The sequence below is a fragment of the Coenobita brevimanus genome, chromosome 57 (genome assembly GCF_032717465.1).
Source record: "Coenobita brevimanus isolate Jiangsu-jjx chromosome 57, ASM3271746v2, whole genome shotgun sequence".
Taxonomy (NCBI): Eukaryota; Metazoa; Arthropoda; class Malacostraca; order Decapoda; family Coenobitidae; genus Coenobita; species Coenobita brevimanus.
The window spans coordinates 14,422,275-14,446,318 of NC_137010.1; the positions used below are offsets into that span (position 1 = coordinate 14,422,275).

Genomic DNA, 24,044 nt, shown 5'->3' on the forward strand with positions numbered 1-24,044 from the left:
TTTTAATATCTCCATTTCGTCTTGTCTTCTGATCTCTCCATCCTCTTATTTTTCGTCATATTTTCTTTCTACCTTCTAAATATCACCAAATCTTCTTTCATCATCATCGCACTCCTCCTCCTCTCCTGCTCCTCCTCCTCCTCATTCTCCTCCACCTCCTCCTCCTCCTCCTCCTCCTCCTCCTTCTCCTCCTCCCTCCGTTTTCTGTTTCTTCTCCGTCTTCTTATATTCGTTCAGCTTTCCGCCATCTACCGTCATCTGGTTTTCTCCTTTCTTCTTCTTCTTCTTCTTCTTCCTGTTCTTCGTTTTTCTCTTTCCAACTTACTCGTACACGCTAACTTACCTCCTAACCTCATACTTTCTTTGCTATCTATATACCTGTCTACTTACCTCCCCTCCTTCCTACCGCCTAATCACCTCTCTACCAAGCTACCTACGTGACTCTATGTTTACTTACCTCCCTCTTTACTTTTCCTCCAACCTACCTCCCCATCCAGTCATTTATTTACCTCCTGACTTTCTTCCTGCCTGCCTACCTATCTCCATGCATTTATCCCTACGCCTGTTAAATCTGCCTACGCACTTACTGGTACTTTACTTACTACCTGCCAACTTATCTACGTGCATACTTTACGAAGCTACCTACCATCGCACCTGTCCACATACCTACTTAACTACCAACCCACTTCCCTTGCCTAAAATCAAACCATCACTGCAAAAAATCAGAGAGAGAGAGAGAGAGAGAGAGAGAGAGAGAGAGATTCTTGAGGTGGCTTGGCAGTGGGAGCAACTTCGCTTGACTCGTGAAGAAAATGGGCCAGCTGTCAGAATTTGAATTTAAGTAAAATAAGGGAACTCGAATCTTGGTAAGCTAAAGGGAAAGTGAGCTTAGAAACGTCTTTGCTGACAAAAATGATAGATGGAAATGAACTTAGAAATGAGCTAACAAATATCATACGATCTTACATAAAAGACTAGGTTATGGAAGAGAGACGAAAATTGAGGAAAATCCTGTGAACCGGCTGTCACGATTCGCATTTTGGTTAATTAAGGGGAAAATTGGATTAGAAACGTATGAAATGACAAAAATACTGTCTATAAGCCGTGTCAGTCAGGTGTCGTTTACCTCGAAATAAACTGGCCACCATCAAACGTTTTTTTATCCAGTTTAGGAAAGATCTCCATTAGGGAAGAGAATAATGAAGGTTATAACTTATTCATCCAGTTCGAAAAATCTGTTCTGAGCTGAAATAAATAGTAGTTTGCCAACAAGAGTAGAATTTTAAAGATGTTATCGTGCTGAAGTGATTCATGAAGAACTTACGTCCGTTTTAATAAAAATGAGTGTGTGAAGGTGTCGACAAGCCCTTGATTTATGGCGGCTAGCTAAAAAACACCTGCGAGGATAGAAAATAGCTAGATTGCATGCCACTTTACATAACGTAGTCAGCAACGAGGTAGAAAAGAGGCTATATGTACAGTATTTCAATGTGGGTTTGTCTTCTTCATCTCGATCTCAGACTTAATCACTTCAGCCTGAGGATGTAATTTTTGTTTCAGGCTTGCTATCCCCAGACAGTTTTATTAATTACAGGGACACTTTCGAACTGAAACGATTAGACACAACCCTCATTAACCGTTTCAGTAAGAGAAGCCTTTCTCGAGTTAAAAACGTCAGGAGGCAGTAAGACTAAAGCTTTGCAATATGTTATGGTGCTGGAGCAGTGAACTGAGTTGGCCAAGGTGGGACAGTGTACCGGGCCGTGGAATACGAGTATCTTGTAGTAAATGGATACCGGCTGATCAAAATGAAGAAATATGCTGGTTCAGCCTCTTATATTTCAACTTACTGGTAGTTTTCTTACATAAACTTCCAAGATCAAAGAAATAATATCGTTCTATAACTCATGCAGGTGTCCATTTCCGTATCTGAACTTAAGACCAGGATTTTATGCTAAGAACTTTGACAAACAACACTGAAATTGCTTTGGAGGTGGCATAAATAGGCCCTACAGCCTGGTGAGCCTTGCCATCCCATTCTTTTTGCATTCTCAGGGTTGTAAATGATTGACTGTCCATTAGGAATCCGTCTCCCTGACCCAAACGGTTACTTTAATTATTAATGGGGAAATTGTAAAACTGTACCCGTATTATCTGTTACTGATTGCGTTATTCACATGTGATTCTGTCTCACCAAGCTGATCAATTTAATTAACTACCTGTAACATCTTATAATTTCTGTGTGGTGTGAAGGCCACCAGGCTGCACGTCAGATTGATCAGCTTTACCAACGACGTGTCTGATCTTAGCATTAATGGGCGGTGTTGGGCCCTTTGAGGTGGCCTGTCAGATGTCAGAGGTGGCCGTGACCACTGCCCTGCAGACTGTCATCGTTTACCATCATTATTGCCTGTAAATATTATACGAGTGCCAATCATTTCATGTAACCGCATCAAAGTGTAGGGACCCGATGCTAGGGTATCGTAGCCCTGTACATACAAGGGTACCGTAGATGAGCAGTCTATTCCTCTTGATGACGTTACGCTATCGACAACCCTCCACGCACCTCTTGGTGATCGAACCCATGTGTATCGGAAGGCCGTCACTCAGACTAAGGCAATCTAATCACTCAGTCACCTAGGTCAAAACTTACCCCTTAGAAACGAGAATGACTAAAATCAATGCAGAATTAATAAACGGAACTAAATGTCTTCACGGTAGCAAGGAACAGGGGTAAAATACTCGTAAGTAAAATAATATGATCCAGCTAGCAAAAGTTGATTTTCTTTTAACTCATAGAGCCACCCCAAACATAATGCTTAGAATGTAGAAGAGCCAAAAATATTAACGTACATATATATATATATTTTTTTTTAGATAATGAATGAAGGAAGGAAAAACAAAGGAAAAAAAAAAAGTCCATGTGCCTAAAAGCATCCTCCATTCATAAAATATTTATAACAACTGGATTTAAATTGAAGTGGATTAAATGTTTGTGGGAAACAACTCCCAGGAAGTGAATTCCAGAAAGTAGTAGTTCTGGGGATAAATGAATTTTGATAGAGGTTCTGCATTGCTGGGGAGAGAGTGTGAGTTCATGGGCGCTCCCAGCTGCCCGAGTATTTCGGGAGAAAATGTGAACGAGAGGCACAATTGAAGCCAGTTCGCCAGAGCACTTACGTTGAAAGTATCGATAAAATAATGCTAAAGAAGCAACATCTGTACGTACTGATAATGGAGGAAGGTCCTGCATAATGGCAAGATTATTGATTAATTTAATGGCTTTATTTTGAATTTTGTCCAACTGCCTCAATGCAACCGCTCCACATCCACCCCACAGTGGTGAACAGTATTCGATCTGAGAACGCACTTGACTTTTGTATATTGCGGTCATCTGTTCGTCGGTGAAGAATTCACGAACTTTGTACATAAGTCCCAAATTTTTGGAAGCATTTTTAGCAAGAGATTTAACATAAGCTGTCCAGCTTAGGTTGGGGTTTAGAGTAACACCTAGGATATCAAGTGTAGTGGATATGGGAATACTGACATCATTTAAAATTATGTAAGAGTCTGAAGGATTCTTTCTGTTGGAGAAATTAATGTATTTAGATTTCTGAGCATTAAATGAGACCAGATTTGTTCGTCCCCATTGATTAATTTTAGAAAGGTCCTGGTTCAGAGAAATTGCTGTGTTTATTTGGGAATTTATAATATCAAATTATGTAAAGGAGGTACTAAATGTGAAAGAACTATGAAGCGTCGAGTCATCAGCATAAGAGTGTACTGGGTAGTGAGTGACAGATAGGAGGTTATTTATATGAATGAGAAAGAGGGTTGGCGCCAAAACTGATCCCTGAGGTACGCCAGCATTTATGGAATGAAACTGAGAATAAATTCCATCTACAGTGACCCGTATTTTTCTGTTATGAAGATAAGAAGAAATTAGAGGAACCAGTGATGCGAGGCCATAGTGTGACATTTTAGACAATAAGGCCTGGTGCCATACTTTGTAAAATGCATTTGATATATCAAGTGCTGTTGTGTGTGTTCCACCGTGTTGGTCTATTGTTTTGTTAATCTGATGGGTAAGAAGACAAAGAATGTCTGCAGTTGAACGTGCTTGTTTAAATTTATACTGCCGATCATTGATTAATTTATTGATTTCTAGATGCTTGATAATGTGTTTGTTAATTAGTGTCTCAAAAACTTTACCTAGAATGGAAGTTATTGCAATTGGTCTATAGAATGATGGATCAGAAGTTGCCCCCTTTTTAGGAACAGGATGGATATTTGCTTCTTTCCAAGAGGCTGGAAAACTTGAGGTACGGATGCATAAACGGAAAAATTTTGCCATTACAGGAACCAACACTCAGGAGCAATTTTTAAGTACTATTGAAGGAATTTCACCTGGACCAGTAGCCTTGTCTGCTGAGAGACTCTGTAACACAGCTTGTACGTATCTGGTGTGAATCATGAAAGGAGGTATTTGAAGGGAATCAAAATCAAGTACAGGAATATTGTGATTTTCTGTATTTTGGCTTGAGTTTGTTGAAAAACTGTCAACAAGAAGTTTGGCTTTTCCACGTGGGTCACTTTTCACTTACTAGATTTCCACTGGGGGACTGTAAAGGTGGAATGGAAGAGGTGGTAGTGAAGTTAGTTCTGAATGAATTAAGAGTTGACCAGGATATTTTGTTATCATTTGGGTTGTTTAGTATATTGTTAGCCTGTCTGTGTAGAAAGTTTGATTAAGCAAGATTGATAATAGTTTTGGCATGGTTTCTGATATTTCTGTAATAGTTAAAGGCTTCTCTGGTTTTGGTACTAGTATAAGTGTTATAGGCTATTGTTTTATGTTCTGTTACTCTAGCACAGTTGTGGTCAAACCATTAGGAGAATTACATCTTTTTCTGTAATGATGATGGGGAATGAATGTTTCCATGCAGCAAGAATCTTAGCCTTAAACAGTCAAGAAAGGGGGAAAACGTTCAAAGTAGTAACATGAGTCAACTGCCAGCTGAAATCATTGTAAATGGGCCAGCATCCAACCTAGCATAGTCTCAGAACCTTGAATAAGAGAAATCATTATAGAATTAACATATCGACTTAAATATCACTTCAAGACGACCAAGAAATGAGAAAATTATGAAAAAAATATCAGTCGAATGTCGGAAGCCAATTTTTGGACAACTCAACGGGAAATGGGCGTGTAGCCAACTCACACATAACCTTCAGAATTTAGAAATAACCAGAAGTGATACAGAATAATTGACCATTTAAAGTTCTGCCCAGAAACAACCAGGATAAGGAAAAGTTTGAAAATAATATTGGTCAACTGCCACAAGTATCGCTTTGGACAGCTAAAGAGAATATGGGCGTGCAGCCAACTTAAAACCATAGCCTTACAATCTCTAATAACAAATTAAATCTAGCACTAATAAACCGACATAAACATCACGCTAAAACAGTATAGGAATTGGGAAAATTGCGAAAATAATAGCTGAGCTGACTGGGTGCTGCCATCATGTTTAGACTGGCTCGCTTTCCCTTGTTACCCCGTCACTGTTTGCGCGGGCTGGGGGAGTTTGTTTGTGTGGGGTAAGAGGAGCTGGGGAGTATATTGTGGTGGGGTGGGGAGAGGCGAGGGGATAGGGGAGTGTATTGAGGGAGGCAGGGAGTGAGGAGGCAGGGGTATATTTAGGCAGAGGAGGGTAAGGAAGGGGGTGGTGGTTATGAGAAGCACCTGCCTACTTCAAAGCCCAGTCAGTACTTTATATAAATTGGCAAATGACATAACAGTCAGTGCCAAAAAGTGATACACAGAATTCTGATGGCATTGAGCAGAGTTCCACATAGATTCGTACATTTCTGCCGTACCCACAAGGACGACCAAATCAGTATATGTCCCATACTGTGTCACTCACAGAGTCACTGTACCCTTTTGAAGAATGAAATTGTGGCAAGTTGCAACCGTAGAGCTTTGTGAGCTTGCCTGTGGTGTGCACCTGGTTTGTGTCTGAGGCGTGGGTCCATAGACAGAGTACATCTTTTGAGTTGTTTTTTGATGATGGATATGATTGTGGTTGGTGCAGCTATCAGAGGTGTCCTTTATCTTGTTCCTTTACTTAAAAAAAAAAATAAATAAATAAATGAGATTCCATATCAAGGCTTCTCTGAAATGTATATTGGCCAATTTGTCGTTTTTTTTTTCTTGTATGTACGAGTATATGTAAATAGCTTAAATATTTTTTCACAAAAAAATGCTTTTGTAGAAAAAAAAAAAAGAACTATCTTCATGAAAACTTTCATCTCGTGGATTACAGTTATTAACACGATACTAGAATGATTATAGTTAGACTGAAATTGAAATACATAATAGATACAGACTGAAGCTATAAAACAAGTTATGAGAAAACAAGTATCAAGGTTACAATTTCGATTTTAAGTATTTCTACAGGTCTGATGTGTGTGTGTGTGTGTGTGTGTGTGTGTGTGTGTGTGTGTGTGTGTGTGTGGGCGCGCGCGCTATATGCTTGCCTCCCTTCTACCTGTTTCCCTCCCTTCCTTCCTGTTTTCTTTTCTCCTTCCCAATCCCCCGCCCCCAGTTTCTGAAGTTTTACGTATCATACTCTGTGGAGTCGTGGAGTATTAGGACAAGGTCATGCAGTGTAAGGGTGGGGTTATACACTGTAAGGGGATGATACACAGAGGATGGATAATGTTGTGTGAGGATAATGCAGTGTGAGGATGGGTAATGCAGTGTGAGGATGGGTAATGCAGTGTGAGGATAGGTAATGCGGTGTGAAGATAGACTTATGCAGGGGAAGGTTGGAGTCAATGTAAGGATGGGGTCTTGCAAGGTGAAGGTGGGATCATGAACCTTTTCTACGGTTTATATTCTGTACCAAGCACTAGTATTCGCTTGTGTCATTTATGCCGTCGGCTTAGTCCGCATAAATGGAAGGGAATACTAACGTGCCATGTGCAAAATTAAGCTGGTAAGGAAAGGGTGCTTCTAAACTGACGAGATCGTGGGTCTGTGAGTCATTGTACATTCCGGGTTAATAATTCTTTTACATGTCATGGGTACCAAAGAAAAATGAAGTGAGGTGCCAACCCTTCCTGCCAGCCTGAATATTACTAGCGAGTATAGCAAAATGTCATTAGGATTTAACAGTTCGGAGCTAGTGTGAGAGGACAAATGGCTGCAGCTGTACATCATGCCAGTGTGGTATTGACCTATGACTCATCTTCAGTTTTGGTGTCGCAAACAAGATCGCAAACAAGACACACTAAAGCTGTCAATCTACATGGTACTGGAGACAGGAGCAGTTCTTACACGTTAGCATAATAATTTTACTGCAATATTCTTTTGTGTCTTATGTTGTTTAATATTGACGAGAATATGGGCCTTTTGTCTCATATTCTCGTCTGCTTAGAATGCTTTACTCATCTCCTCCTTATTGGTTTACTGCAGTCGCGCTTTTATAAGCCCTTCTATGTTATTTATTTGGTACTTGTTTAACTGTATTGAAGTGGCCTATGCAACACACAGGAGAGTAGTAAAGTTTAGAAAAGTGTGCAGAATAAAATGCTAAGGAAGATGTTCTAAAAGCCCCTTAAGCAAATGAGAATAGAGGACGTTCAAGTAGCAATCCCAAAGTGGGGTGAGGGTGTAGTGAGGGTGAGGGTGAGGGTGACTGGATAGAGACAAGCGTTCCTTATGAATGGATGGAGGTGAGGGGAAGAGACTAGGGGGAAGGTGAAGGTGAGATGAGGGTGAAGGTGAGGTGAAGGTGAAAGCGAAGTGAGGGGAGAGCTGGGGGAAGAAACAAGAAACAAGAGACATGATGGTGCGAGTGAGGTGAGCGTCAGGTGGGATGAGGGAGAAGCTGGAGGAAGGGAGGATAAGGGTTGAGTGAAGGTGAGGTTGATTTATTTACTTCTGTCATTTGAGAGAGAGAGAGAGAGAGAGAGAGAGAGAGAGAGAGAGAGAGAGAGAGAGAGAGAGAGAGAGAGAGAGAGAGAGAGAGAGAGAATATTAAAATCACACGTTTGCATCAACACTCATATATAAGTTCAGTTCGTGTGTGTGTGTGTGTGTGTGTGTGTGTGTGTGTGTGTGTGTAAACACAGTGATGTTTTTTGAGCATACCGAAGTTATATATAGACAGGAGAGAGGTAGGATGGCTGGGTTAGGTAGATGGATGGTTTGTGGAAGGTTGGTTGGATGATCTGGTGGATGGTTTAATAGATAACCGTTGACTGGATGGTTTGGTGGATGGTTTAGTGGATAACCATTGATTGGTTGGTTTGGTGGATGGTTGGTTGGATAAGTTGAATGGTTGAGCGAATTGTTTGGTGGCTGGGTTAGGTGGATGGTTAGGTAATGGTATGAAGCTCTATGGATGGTAAGGTGGATGGGTGGATAGCTGGATTAGAGGGATGGTTAGGTGGTTTTGTGAATGGTTGGATGTTTGGAAGGTTTTGTAGATGTTATAGTGAATGGTTAGGCAGTTAGATGGATTGGTAAACAGATGGTTTATTGGTTTGATGGATCGGTGCACTGTTGGATGGATAGGTGGATGGCTGGATGAGTAAATGTTTCATGGACAACTTTATAGTAGGATGACCAGATGGTTTATCAATGTTTTAAAAATTGGATGGATAGATTGCTAAATGGATGACTTAGGTATAGGATGCTTCGACAGATGGTTTATGGATAGCCGGATATTAATATCACGTAGGATGAGTGAATGCATAGATGGATGGCTGGGCGAATGAAATAACGAGTAACAATGATTCTGTCCAGTTTCGATCATCTTTTATATGACGGTCTCTAAGGCAGGTAAAATAAAATATGGCCAGAACGTTTTGCCTAATTTTACTTAGAGGTTTCGTTGTGCTTGCCTATGAAATGAGAGAGAGAGAGAGAGAGAGAGAGAGAGAGAGAGAGAATAAACAGCAGTACACTAATTACTCCTACTTGATACTGGGTAAGGTCTTTTGTATAATTTTCCTTGAGACTTAAGGTTACCACGCTAGACAGACAGACATATAGATTAACAGATAGATAGAAAGATAGGTAGGTGAAGAGAAATAGATATATAAATAGACAAACAGGTAGGTAGGTAGGTAGATAAGTAAATTGGCAGACAGACATATAGACAGACATCCAGACAGGTAGGGATATAGATTGATAGATAGATCATTAGCCTACATAGGCAGATAAATAAATAGGTAGGTAGATACTTGCATGTGCATACAGATAGATAAATAGACAGACAGATACAGAGGTAAATAGACAGGCAGAGAGATAGACAGACAGATAAGCATACAAGCTCCTCAGCACAATGACATAATTTATCAGTTCATTCTTGGCTCCACCAGACGATTTCATTCAGCTAAGGACAACCGCCTGGAAGTGAAGGGGTTAATGAAGACTGTATCTAATCCCTCCAGTTCGAAACGTCTCTCCAAAGCTGAATATAGTCGCCAGGAGATAGCAAGCACAAAAAATATCTTTAAATAGATGTAGTAAGACGCGGTTGAATAGTTGGTGAATGGGTGTGTGTGTGTGCCAGGGAGAGGATGGGGGTATATATAACTCTCTCTCTCTCTCTCTCTCTCTCTCAGTAATCCTATTTTGCTAATGACACCACTGTTACTTTGTGTTTTTTCTTCTCTCTCTCTCTCTCTTTGTCTCTGCCTCTGTCTCTGTCTCTGTCTGTCTGTCTGTCTGTCTCTGTCTGTCTGTCTGTCTGTCTGTCTGTCTGTCTCTTTCTCTGTCTCTCTCCACCAAGAGAAATACAGACACAGAAACCTCAATAAAGATAGGGAGATGAGAGTAAGTGGGCAAGCTAACTCACTCTCTCACATTCAGAGCCAGCGAAGCGAACAGGAGCAGACAGGGGTAACACCTAACTCTTCTTCTCCTCCTCCTCCTCCTCCTCCTCCTTAAGTGGAGGCTAACCATAATGCTTAAATATTACCTGATATACCATAACATCGTTTCATTGAAGATGAGAAATGGATATTTAATAAAAACACTACTTCTGCTGCTGCTGCTATTACTACTACTACTGCAACTATTAATGATAATAATAAAAATAATAAAAATAGAAATAATAATAGTGAAAATAAAAAAATAACAGTAACAATAATAATAATAATAATAATAATAATAATTACTATTTTCATTATTATCATCATTATTATTATTATTATTATTATTATTGTCATCATCATCATCATCATCATCATCATCATCATAATTATTGTTGTTTTTGTTGTTCTTGTTGGTGGTGGTGGTGTTGTGGCTTATGATGACGAGTGGCAGGTAGTTAAGTTTATTTCTGGTGTACACTGACGGAAGGTGGTTGAACCGGCCAAGTGAGAAGCACCGTACCACTCACACTCTCCCATCTTACAGTACTCATAGCTAACTCATAACACATTATCCTTGGGTTCTCTGGTAGACTCGAATGGTTTAGTTTACTCACACTCATCCTGAAGTGTCTTTACTCACACCGTCACATGTGTTCTTAGCCTGTTCATAGCTTACTCGTGTTGTTCAGTGTCAGTAGGGTCTTTTTACTTGTTATAAGGTAAAATTTAGCCTACTACCCCTCATCTTATGACTGTTTTACTGACTCATACTTCACTCTCACGTTAACGCTTACGCACAACCTCCTTATAGCTTATTCTTCCTACTTACAATACGAGTATTCTCCCAATTTCTGGTTTACTCATAGTCGTCCCCTAAATTTTATATTTGATTTTATCTTTAATTTTATCTTTGATTTAGGCTACCCGCAACTCCACACTTACTCACAGCTTGCTCGTAACTTACTTGTAATAATCAGTAGAATTCAAGAACCTGTTTGGCACTTCGTAATTTGCTTATAACTCACATTCTCACACTTGCTCACAATTTGCTTATAACTTACGCGCAATGCGCGCAAGAATTCCAGAACCTGTTTTGCAGTTATAGTTTACTCATACTCGTCCTGTACTTATTTTCTTTTTTTTTTCCCCCAAACATAAGAATTTTATCCTCTCTCACAGCCTGAACTCACTTGCAATGTGTACATTATTCCGAGGACGTCTTTGGCAGATATTAGGTGGGATTCAGATTTGGCTGCAGCTGTTTTTACTACAAGTCGTAATAATTATTTGCAGGCTGCTCATACGACGAGCCTTAATAATTATTTCCTGGCTCTTCATATGGAGATTCTAAAGACTAGCCACTGCCATATCAAAGATATGTATGATTAAAATCTGTTATTTATATTTGCTATTAACACAAAGTATGGTGACATTATTATTATTTTTAAAATCAAAGACCAGGGCAATTGGTATTTTATTACACTTCATCTGCTTTAACTTGAAGGAGATTTTCGTCCTTTTTTCTAGCTAATTTCAAGTACCAGTTATATTACAGGCAGAATAGATAAAACTTCAGTGCAATGTTGTCCCCATAGCAATTCTTCGTAGTTAGCATGTATTGTACAGTTACTCTCTTGTTAAAGCATGGCACTGGAGACGGAGAGATGGCAGTTTTAAGCCACGTTTTAGTGGACACAGTTCATCACTCAGTACTTTTTTTTATTTTTCCACTCCACTGCTCGCCGGGAGTGAAGGCGCGGCTTATCTCCTGGGAGGATGTTGTTTTAACACAGAACATGTTTAGGGCTTGTGCTATTGTTATGGAAACAGTTTTAGGGATACCTATGGTATCATTCGCAGTTTCTGTGAGCCTTTAGGTTTCACTGATTCTTGTGCTGTGGAGATGGGGTACGCAGTTTTGTTCCTCTTTTTACTTTATTTGATTTAATTTTATCATTTATATAGAATATCTGTCAACTATATGAAGCTCAACGACAAGCTTGCTTCTTCTTTTTTACTTTCCTTGTCATTTTCTGTTTGTCTAGTCACACTTCTCATCATTCACAGAATGCTCATGACTAACTCGCAATACTCACAACATCTTTAGGATGCTATTTGGCAGTACCGAATTTATTCACTCATCATGTAGCTTTACCAGCTCATAATTTACCCACGCCTCTATGCTTCCTTACAACCCACACATAATTTACGATATTCACAAGAATCGTAGGATAATAATAATCCTGTGGCTCACTTGCGGATCATTCACACCTTCCTCTTTGTGGTCATAATTCACCCATAATACTTACAATATTCTTAGAATCCCTTCAGCTGATTTAAGGTGGAATTAAGTTGACTCACTCTCATTTTATAGCTTTTTGTTCACACTTCACTCGCAACCTCTCCTTCACTCGCCCGTACGAACGACCTGGGCACAAGTAACTGATAAGGCTACCAGTGACTATCCTAGGAAGTTTGTGGTAGTTCTCGACTACTCAGAGTTATTACAGACTTAGTCATAGTCACTGCGTAACTCATTTTCTCACATATTGCCCACAACTGATTCATAATTTATTCGTGGTAGTTATTTTTTTTTTCTTAAGGAGCATTTAGTTTACTCATTTCCTCTATGATTTTCTTAAGTATTTGAGTGTTATAAGTCAAAGGACCGAAGACTGGTTGGCATAAGCACAGATACGCAGTATTTAAATAGCATTTAGTTTACTCATACTGTCCTGCGATTTTTTAAAAACAGATTTGAGAGTTTAAAGTTGAAAGATTAAAATAGTTTTGCGCATGCACAGATACACGATCAAGATGCCAAGCGCATGAAAGGTAGCCCATCTTCACTACAACATTTGACTTCGTTGATATGTTAGGTGAGTATTGATTTTTGAAAGAAATTATAGTCGTTTTGCTTTCATCTTACGGAACTAGGTGACTTCCACAGCATGAATACAAAATCGTGGTTGCATGAAATTCAATGAGCCTTAGTTATGAGGTAGGGATGAGCGTCCTTGGTTTCTACCTACAGTCTGACAACAACTACGTCATCAGCTTCAGCGGAAAAAGCCAAGGGAGGTTTTGTCAGGTTAGAACAAATCCTATTTAGTTCTGCTTATGCCTATCTGCACACTTATCATCTCAAAACGAAGTAGGCTGTGATCGCCAGAAGGTCATATATGCATGGTGTGTCAGTTATGATGTTTGCTGCTCCAGTCATGCAGGAGGAAGTTTTTGTACACGCATAACTTTATATAGAAGCCCTAGACGAAGTAGCTCGTGATCACCAGGATGTTATATATGATTGGCGTGTCAGTTTTTGTGGGAGTTAGTCTGTAGTATTGCCGCGAATAACACACACACACACACACACACACACACACACACACACACACACACACACACACACACACACACACACACACACACACACACACACACACATACACACACACACACACACACACACACACACACACACACACACACACACACACACACACACACACACACACACACACACACACACACACACACACACACACACACACACACATTTTGCCTGCTATTAGTTAACGATGAAGATACTGGTGGCAATAAGTTAGGCATTTGCCTCAGTTGTGAAGGCCTTGTTCTGAGTCTGGGACGTCGGTTGGCCATGTACTCTCAGGGTCCGTACACGCGGAATGGGGTAATGATTATGAGAGTGGCTGTTATCTCTTATGACAACACCGCTAACAGCTCCTCCCTCCCCAGGTGGGCTGTTCAACAGCCATGACGAGGAGCAGGCTCTGGCCTTCCAGTACGCGGTGGAGTCTGTCAACGCCGACAAGTTACTGCTGCCTCGCTCCCGCCTTCACGGCCGCATTGTTAACCTGACCAGCGATGACTCCTATCACGCCGCCAAGCGAGGTGAGTATATTACACCAAGTAAAGCTATAAACCTACAGTTTTATGTACAGTATGAAGTGGGTGAACGGAGGAAAATTACAGCTACCTCGCTTCCGCCCACGCGCCCGAATTGTTAATCTCTCCTGCGATGACTCCTACCATTCTGCCAAAGGGGTAAGTATATTACACGTGTAATAACTACAGTTGTAAATTCTGTATACATGGAATGAGTGAAAAGTTCCTGACGCCTCGCTCTCGCCTACATGGCCGTATTTTTAATCTGACCAGTAATGACCTCCACCACGCCGCCAAGCGGGGTAGAAGAGTAGGCCTGTAATAAAATCAGTTAATACATAGGAAGTGGGTGGCGAGTGACAGGTTACTGCTTCTTCGCTCTCATCTCTTCGGCCGTACTGTTGACCTTACCAGTGATGACTTGGCATGCAGCTAAGCAGTATAAGCATTCCAACTGGAGTGAACATTAGTTTAATGAGAACAATTTTAAGTATAGCATCGAGTGGGTGATAGGTGACATGCCATTGGTGCCCCGCTCTTGTCTAGGCTACGCGGTTGTACATGCGATGACTGCTGCCATAGGTCATAAGAAGTAAATGCAGTTATTCCTCAGTTGAATAACAGCGTCTGGCGGTAGCCCGAGCATAACCTCAAGGGATATCTACCCTTCTAAAGGATTTAGTGGTAAGTGAAGGTTACAGTGGTACTGTACTGTAAGTTGGTAGTGACTGTACAGTTTATTGAACTGTCAGTAGATATAGCGTGGGAAGAGTTGTAAGTGAATTATACGTAAGTGGGCATGTTGTGGTTATTTCTTTACTTTCAGACCCTTGCATCGGTTAACTTGGAGTTCTACACATTTTCTCGTATAACATTCACGTCGCAGATATATCACCGTGAAAAAACAACGAGAACCTGCGTGCCTTTGAATGTTTACTCGCCATTATCAGGCTCTCTCGCAAGACCCCAAATTGATTCCTTAGGCCCAGTTAGGATAGATCGAGCGTAGGTTAATGTTTAAAACAGACTGTCATAATTCACTCGTTCCTTCATATTTCCACCACAAAAAAAAAAGTTGTTTGAAATTATTGCTTTTTGCTAGGGCTTTAGATACAATTTATATTGTTTCATGAAAAAAGAAATGTAATTTCTGGTGGAAATGACAGTTGAAATACATGAATCACATTAAAGAAAAGTGGAAAAAGCTATAAATTATTAGCGAAATCCGTTAGGAGCTGACAATAAAAATTACCTTGTTGTGAGTGTTTAGTATATTGAGTACAATATTGTGGTAAATAGGTTACATATAGGTTAAAGTATTGTTAGTGGTAAGTGGTGGTGAGAGCTATGAGTAGACTGATACTAGATGTGATGTAGGTCGAATCAGCGGGTGTTGCAACTGCTTAGTATATTGAGTATGTATTTTACTATGGGGATTGCCATGCCTCTGGGATGGAGCAGAGAATATTGAGGCCTTAAATATTGAGTGATTGGATGTATAACCCATTTCGCTGGCCATTGTGTTAAGGATTATTTTTGCATCCCACCCACCTACTATTATTATAACAGAACTTAGTTGATGACGATTGTTTCAAAATAAGAGCTCCATGGCTGTCCTGTGTGTGTGTGTGTGTGTGTGTGTGTGTGTGTGTGTGTGTGTGTGTGTGTGTGTGTGTGTGTGTGTGTGTGTGTGTGTGTGTGTGTGTGTGTGTGTGTGTGTGTGTGTGTGTGTGTGTGTGTGTGTGTGTGTGTGTGTGTGTGTGTGTGTGTGTGTCTGTGTGTGTGTGTGTGTTTGTGGCTATAAGGAGTCTTGTGCACTTAAGTCGTCCGCTATTATCGTCGTGTTTGGGATATTCAGAAGTGGGGTAAGTGATGGGGTGGAGCTATGTTTAAGTGATGGGGTGGTCTGTGTGTAAGTAATGCTGCTTATGTGTGGTGCTATGTACAGTATATGCAGTGCTATGCATATACAATGCTATGTGTATGTGATGCTGTGTAAATGCGATGCTACGTACTGTACATTTGTGGTTGTTGCAATCCCAGAGTCAATTTAATGTGAACCCGGTGAGCTGCAGACTGAAGTTGCTTTCTCTTGCAGTCCTGCATCCTCCCTGAAACGGAGAGGGAGGAGTTGAAGGATGTTTTTATAAACGGGCAGCGGAGCCGCCCGGCTATATTGGTGCCATCACGGGAAGGCGCCCTTGACCAGCACGTTACAAACTCTAAGTCCTCGTTTTAAGTACCTGTTTGGACGTTCTTTTTCACTATTAGCCATTTCAGGGCAAGGATGTCTTCTTAATTTTAGTTTGTCACCATATCGCAACTTTATTTAGGATCATCATACCCACTCTCATTTTCCTTCACACTCACACTCTCATTCATTCTCACTCTGTCCACAGTGTGCTCGCTGCTGCTGGATGGCGTGGCGGCAATATTCGGTCCCCAGACAGACAACACAGCCAACCACGTCCAGTCCATCTGCGACGCCATGGAAGTGCCCCATATTGAGACCAGGTGACACGAACTTTACTCCCTTCTTTGTTCATACAGTTGTTAAAACCTGAATAACCATTTTTTTTTTTTTTTTTTTAGCGTACGTTGTATGTAATATTGTTTGTTTGTAGGTTTTATCTTCATTCAGACAGATTGCAGCCACTTGACATAACCAGACTTTCACCCCACACTGAAACCTGGTTACACTGGCTTAACAGACATATTTATCTTTATTTAGACAGCTACCAAAAACTCCACACCCTAATTAGGGTGGGTATTAAGGTACCTGGTACCAGGTGACACAAACTTCATTAACCTCATGATGCGCATTCGTGCACATTCCAAATACTTCATAAAACAAAGATTCTTGAGCTTCAGTCGTGTATAAGATTGCTAGATTATATTCTTATCTTTACACAGACAGATACCATACACTTAACTGTCTCTGAGCTTTAGTTGTGTACAAATGCTCGTGGGCCCTTCGGGCCCCTCGCACTTGCTCCTGCGGAGGGCTCTCGCGCTGCGCGCTCTCTTTCTCGTCTCGTTTCCTCGTGCTTCCCACTGGTTTCCTCGCGCTTCGCGCGCACGTTGCGATCATTTCAGGTAATCCGAGTCACGTTTGTGTGCTGTTCTATTCGAACGTTGTCACTTTGATTTTTTGCAGCTAACCAATTGATCGTGTTATTTGCAGCTTCGGGAATGGAACTCAAGTTGTCCGAATGCAAGTCCGAAATAGGCTACACACACAGACACATGGCTACTGCTTTAGTATATTTTAGTTGCACCTATGGGCAAAAAATTCTACGGAGATCCTATGCCGGGTGCCGGAAGCGGCGTTTTTTGTAAAAAATGTGATCGCTCATTAAATATAGTAAAAGTTTTTCAATCGTGATGGGACCAAGTTTTTTTTTTTAACATCAGCGAATTTTTTGCTGTTTTTGTGCCAGTTTTGGTGCGATTTCAATGTGTAGTTTCGGCTGCCCAAAATACACACACACACACACACACACACACACACGGCTAGTGCTATAGTATATTAGATTAAGAGTACTAATTTATACTTTTATCTTTATTTAGTCATATATCAAACATTACACAACCAAACTACAGTGATTACTAAAGTATCTGGTAGCATGTCCATTAACTAATCTGAGATTTTAAAATTCATTCGTGCCCACCATGAGTGAATATTATTATGTCTGGTATTCACTTACCTCATGAACGTAAGCTCTTGTTAAGATTACTTGTTTGTGCTTTTATCTTCACTCAGACGATTATTAAATACTTCTTAACCAGTTTTTCATGAGCTTCAGTTATGAATAAGTTGTTTGTTTATACTTCTGTCTTTCTTTATACAGTTACCGAGCACTTCACGACCAAATAAGAAAGAATAGTAAAGACTCTGGGTACCATGTTCAGCATTGAGCGTACGTGGTGTTGTTTACACCAGTATTCTGTTCTGCTCTAGTATTCTGTCTCAGCTAACATCAGATGATTTCGTGCAGTAGAGTGAGTCATAGGTGCCTGAGTGTTGACCTTCAATTCGGGGACATAGTTTCTGTTTTATTCTTGCTAAATTCAGACAATTTTATCCAGCTTTGGGGACGCTTTTCAAACTTGAGGTATTGGCCGTGCCCTTCATACATCAATTAGCATCGTATGGAGTTGTGATGGCAAGAATAAAATAACAATGACGTCCTGTGGCTTTAGGGGTTGACTTTCATGACTGGACAGTTGTACCCTATTTTATTCCAGGCAGCGCCAAACGACTGTTTTCTGATGTGATTATTATGAACCTGAGTGTGTTTATTCCTTCAACGTTATGCCTTTTCCTGGGGAGGACAGCGCTTATATTCTGTTCCTACTTACAGCAAAAGGTTGTATTCAGTGAGTAGGAGGCTGAGAGTGTTAGTAGTTCACTATATACACTTTCCTTTTCGGCAGGTGGAACGTTAACGAAGTGAGGAATTCCTACAGCATCAACCTACACCCCTATCCTCCCTCACTCAGCAGGGTGGGTATATCAGCGATACTAGAACCACTGTAATGTCTGTGTGTCTTTGTAACACTACTCCCCCCCCCTCCCTCCCTCTCTCTCTCTCTCTCTCTCTCTCTCTCTCTCTCTCTCTCTCTCATTCACAAATTCAGTAAACTATGATTTTGGTAATAAATAATTAGATTATATGGGTATGTATTTATTGTCAGATGTATTATAGTAATGATGGTAATACAGTATACAGATATATAGGGATGTACTGTATTTAGTGTCTGGTGCTTGGTACTGTCCATGTTGATAGTAGACAGGTACAGACTTAGTGTTTCAGCGAGTAATCACTTCTGAACTGTTTACTTGCATTCGTTTCGCATTAGGACGTTCACAAAGTGCCAGTCAGGTTGCACAGTCACCCCTTTTCTGTCCAACTCTCAAATTAGCCTAATGCTGGAGTTAACCGGTACTTACAGTCCTTCATGCATGTATCTGGTTAACTCTGAAACTATCTTTTGCAATCTTTCTTGCTGTATGCCTCAAGTCAGCCTTGTCAACCAGGAAACGGATGTTACTGCATTTTTTCTTCTCTTTTCTTCATTTTTCCTTTAAAAAGCCAGCCTTTTGCGGATTACTTGCTTTTTTTTTTTCATTTTCATAAAAGAATTTACATTTTGTGTTTGGTGTCAGCTTTATTTTGGTAATAAAAAGGTATAACGGTGTATCTATATCAGATGAATGGCATTTCCTCAAATATTTTTTGTTAATCCCTAAAGAACCACCCCTTTATCCCTGTAGGCTTACCGTGACATCCTTGAGAAGCTGCAGTGGACCCATTTTGTGATCTTGTACGAGAACAATGAGAGCCTGGTGCGGGTACAGTCCTTGATGAAGAACGCCTCTTGGAACTTCGTGCTGAGGAAACTGGACGAGAGTGGTGATTATAGGTAACGTGTTGGCACTTGCTCTTTTCTTTTCTCCTTTTCTTAAAGGCCTTGGCACTTTTTCGACACTTTTAGCATCTCAGCACTTTTCCGGCTTTTTTTTTTTTTTTTTTTTTTTTTTTTTTTCTGTGACATCAAAACTTTTGACACTTTTTAGAACTTGTCAGTTATCTAACATTATACTTCGTTTACTTTAACATGGACTAAACTTGCCATCAGTCTTTCTTGAATTATGAACTCTAGCAACAGTTTAACGCAAGAATGTGATGCTAGTGATGCAGAAGTGCAAACTTTGCAATGGAATGAATGTAGAACCGTCTCATTGTCTATTTCTCCCACCGAGCTATGTGAAATAAGCTACAAAGGGACGGAAATCTGAATCAAGGTGAGAAACTATAGCTTTTTTATACTTTTCTGACACTTCAGTTTTTGATCTATTCTGACACAGCATTTTCAGACCTTTTCTAACACTTTAGCACTTTTAAACCTTTTCTAACACATTAGCACTTTTAAACCTTTTCTGACACTTTTGCACTTTTAACGTTTTTTCTGTAATATTCTAGTGCTTTTGGCACCTATACTTTTTTTTTTTTTTTTTTAGCACTTTTGGCACTTTTCTGGCAGGAGTTTTTTTTTTTTTTTTTTTTTTTTTTTAGCAATATTCTGACACTAGATTTTTGGTAATATTCTGACGCTAGATTTTTGGTACTATTCCAGCACTTTTTAGCACTGTTTGCATTTCCCTAACAGTATAGCACTTTGGCACTTCCAGTGTTTTTTGCACATTATGATACCTTTTTGACAAGTTTGGTATTTCATGTCACGTTTTGGGGGGGTTTCGTTCTTATTTGCATCTTTTTGGAACATCTGACGCTTTATGGCACTTTACTGACGCACAACAGTATTTTGACACTTGTATTGACACTTTCTTTTAATGCTTTGCGCTAAATTATACTTCAGGCCTTACTTGTTGGTTTCGGCACTTTCTTCTTTTTTTTTTTTTTTACTCTTTTTTTTTTTTTTTGGAGGGGGGGGATCTGACACGACACTGTACATTACTGTAGTTGTAACCGTGATACTTTTTATTTCTTTTTTCACTTTACAGTACACTTTCACTGCTGTTTCGGCGCAACATCTGGTGCTCCTGTCATTTTGTAGCAGTGTTATCATTTTTACATTACTATTCACATTGTCTTCTCTGACAGCATTCTTGTTTTTTTAATCACTTTTAATTTTGTGCACATATTTTGGAAACATCTTTGAGGAATTTGATGCTTTTTTGGCGCGTTTTGACAACAGGTAGGGGAACTTTTCTGATACCTTTTTTTTTTTTTTTTTTTTTTTTGCCGTCTTGATTTCCCTGACATACTTTAGGATTTTTTCATTGTACATTAGATTTTCTGAATCTTTGAATACACTACATTATGTTGGTACTTGCACTTTCTTGATAGTTTTGTCTACTGTCTCTTATAGGCTATTTATTACTGTCTTTTATTGGGCTTATGTGTATCAATTATTCTCTCTCTCTCTCTCTCTCTCTCTCTCTCTCTCTCTCTCTCTCTCTCTCTCTGTTAATCTTTCCCTTTCTCCCACACAGACCAATGCTGAAGGAAATTAGGCTCTCCCCAATCAACAATATAGTAATCGACGTATCTAGGGACAAAATCTACGAGGTCTTCAGGCAGGGAGCTTTGGTTGGCCTTATGACTGACTATTACTTGTATTTTGTCACTAATTTGGTAAGTACTGGAGGATGTAAGTACCTGTCGGTATGGCTGGCAGTCTTATCTTGCTGTCTTTCTTCTAACTTACCATAATTTTCAGTCCTTTCTCAGTTTCACTTCACCAATTCTCTTGTTTTCTCTCAAGCAGTTCAGTTGTTTCTCCCCACTCCTCCTAACTCTTTCCCTGTATTTCTCTTCATGATACAAAGAAGCAGAATCTATAAATGTAATAAATGGTGGGGAATAATAATAGAGGATATTTACCAGATTTGCTCGTTTCTGTAATTACTGGACCCTCCCAGGGGTCAACTTACAAACGCCTTTGTCTCAAACGTCACAAGAGTGTGTCTCTCGTAACTTTTGCCGGCCAGCCCTTTGCCCCACCACTAGTGCAGTCTGCACTGTCGCACTGTAATACTACAGTAGGTCTGTTATGTGAACATCGTGTTTGGAGCCTCCAGATAAATAAAGTATATAGAGAATAAAATGTTTACATGTCAAAAAATATGGCTAAAAAGACAAGTAAATGAACACAAACAAATGAACACACACACACCCACACACACCCACACCCACACCCACACACACCCACACCCACACCCACACACACACACACACACACACACACACACATATATATATATATATATATATATATATATATATATATATATGGAGAGAGAGAGAGAGAGAGAGAGAGAGAGAGAGAGAGAGAGAGAGAGAGAGAGAGAGAGAGAGAGAGAGAGAGAGAGAGAGAGAGCTTGTAGGCCTCTGACATCCCACAACACTTTTGGAGAGTCAAGGAAATACAGTGAACACTGGTCTAGTATCAATATTTTTAAAGTAACTCTGTCAAAAATATTCCTAAATATAGCTCAAGATTTGTCATGAACTTGTACTTTCTCAGACTTCTCACTATTAGCTGGTTGGTCAACCATGTAAACATCGGCACATTTCAAAGATATTATCACATAATCACTGTAGGCAGGCCTATACATTACAACCAAGCACCTCACATAGAGCTAGCCTGCACTTTCAATAAATAGTCCATATTTGGTTAGAATCACGGAGACCGGCATCACCTGGCGACATTTGGCCACATATTTAAAAGGCAAACCGCTCGTATTACCTCGTTCATTCCACCCAACAGCTATTGATACCAAGAGTTTTTTGCTGTCAAAGCGGGCTGCGACATCTCCTTATTGCTACTTTGAAAGAAAATAGTAGGAAGTTGGCACTATTACAACTTCATGTCAGTTGACCGAATAGCTGAGGAAAGACTGAAAACCTGTAGCATGTGCATTTTTGAGGCTGAATGGGATTTTGTCAGATATTAAAAGAACATGCAGCATGTGCATTTCTCAGGCGAAGGGCGTTGTTTGTTGCAGAATGTCATTGTGACCATTACTGTCATCACCCCCCCCCCCTCCGATCTGTACCTAGTCAACCTAGAGCCAGTCAGTAAGTGTAGTGTCAACATCACTAGTTTAACTCTCCCCTTTCCCCCATTCCTAGGACCTGTACCTCATCAACCTGGAACCGTTTAGTGAGAGCGGTGCCAACATCACTGGCATCCAACTAGTGGACCCTCAGGACGGCGATGTGCAGCGTCTGGTGGAGGAATTTAAGAGGGGTGAACTTCGATATGGACACTCGCTACCTATGGACTATATGATTTCTGTAAGTGTAGGGATTGTTTAAGTTATGTTGTTCCATCCTAAACCTAACGACTCTTCACTGACACTTTCTGCATTGTATTATTTTCTTTCAGAACTTCTGTATGGCCAAACCTTCCCAATGTTAACCTTTTAATTGCATATTACAAACGAGGATCCCCTGGAAGGTTCTAAGGCTAACGAGGAAAATATGCTGCACCATTGAAACTCTATTGACATTTCGTTCAACATATTTGTGTTTACAAAATGTACTGGAACCAAATACAGTCATTCATTTGTTTATTTTATGAAGACTTAAACGTCGCGAAAAGCTCACGAAAGGTGAGTTGTTCAGTCAAAACATTACGCCAGCCAACAAGTCGGTGATAGCCATTGCTGTGTTCATGACTGGTTTTGAGCCCAGTGGCCATCCACCTTACTCATTAGTTGTAACACCATCTGAGTTTCATCTCTGTTTAACTTGAAAAAATGAAATGGTTGGAAAATATGATTCAAAAAATGTTGCTATAATTTCTGCAGCTGAAGAGTTCTTGAACCTGCCAGAAAAAAAAAAAAAATGTTGATCGTTAGGATCCAGATATTGCATCATCGTTCGTAGAAGTGTGTGGACCTCAACGGACAAGAAGCTGAAAACAACTATCTCTGCCGGCCAAGGAGCGTACAGACTTATGGCTTTCTGGTACATTTTCCTTGGCGATTCATTGTGCATATTATACTCTAATATTGTTTTGTATTTGTTTCATACACTTTTGGTATGGCAAAACTTCGGAAAAATAACACTCAAGAGAAAATCAAAGTGCCATATCCAAACTGATAAAGATGAGGTCTCAGTGATCCTCCTTAACAAATGAGAATATGGCTTAAGTGTGTCATAGGCTCAGTTTGTTTTGGTTTACGTGTGATAATTTTACCATGCCCAAGAGAAACCTAGACCACCAAAAACGTTGAAAACTATCATGAGTACGCTTTGCTCGAAAAAAGGAACTTTGTATTATAGATAGCAAATAACGTGCTATTACGTTCAACTTTAATCAGCCTTTTTAATTCTATCACCGCTTGGATTTCTTGCAGTTGCACAAAATTGTCTGGTGCTAATCTCAGCAAAATTACTATGTGTGTCCTTCAGAATACCTGCCATAACACTTATATTCTTTATTTCTGAATGAATGAGACGAATAAAACCATCATAAGTTAGAATAAATAAGAGGTCATTCATTTTTGCCCAAAACAATCCATGGTAGTTTTTACATATTCCATGCCTTAGGTTTTTTGTTAAGCACAATAAAATCGTCTGATGTTAGCTAGATTAAAGTGGAGAGCTTTTTTACAGCCAAAGGTTATACCAGTGACCAGCATTTTGTCTAGCATTTTTCCCTTACCAGTTCATTCCTGCATATGGTAGCCTATGTAACCCCTACAGGCT

At 40.0% G+C, this 24,044-nt stretch overlaps 1 protein-coding gene across 1 annotated transcript in view; it reads left to right on the top strand.

Moving 5' to 3' along the window:
* The window catches only part of LOC145402286 (glutamate receptor ionotropic, kainate 2-like), a 65,172-nt gene that overhangs the window by 7,555 nt on the left and 33,573 nt on the right, over positions 1–24,044 (top strand). The window contains exons 2-7 of the mRNA XM_080274417.1: positions 13,648–13,803; positions 16,197–16,311; positions 18,235–18,304; positions 19,076–19,224; positions 20,819–20,960; positions 22,461–22,625. Coding sequence (XP_080130543.1) covers positions 13,648–13,803; positions 16,197–16,311; positions 18,235–18,304; positions 19,076–19,224; positions 20,819–20,960; positions 22,461–22,625 — 797 coding nt within the window. The remainder of the gene's footprint in view (positions 1–13,647; positions 13,804–16,196; positions 16,312–18,234; positions 18,305–19,075; positions 19,225–20,818; positions 20,961–22,460; positions 22,626–24,044) is intronic.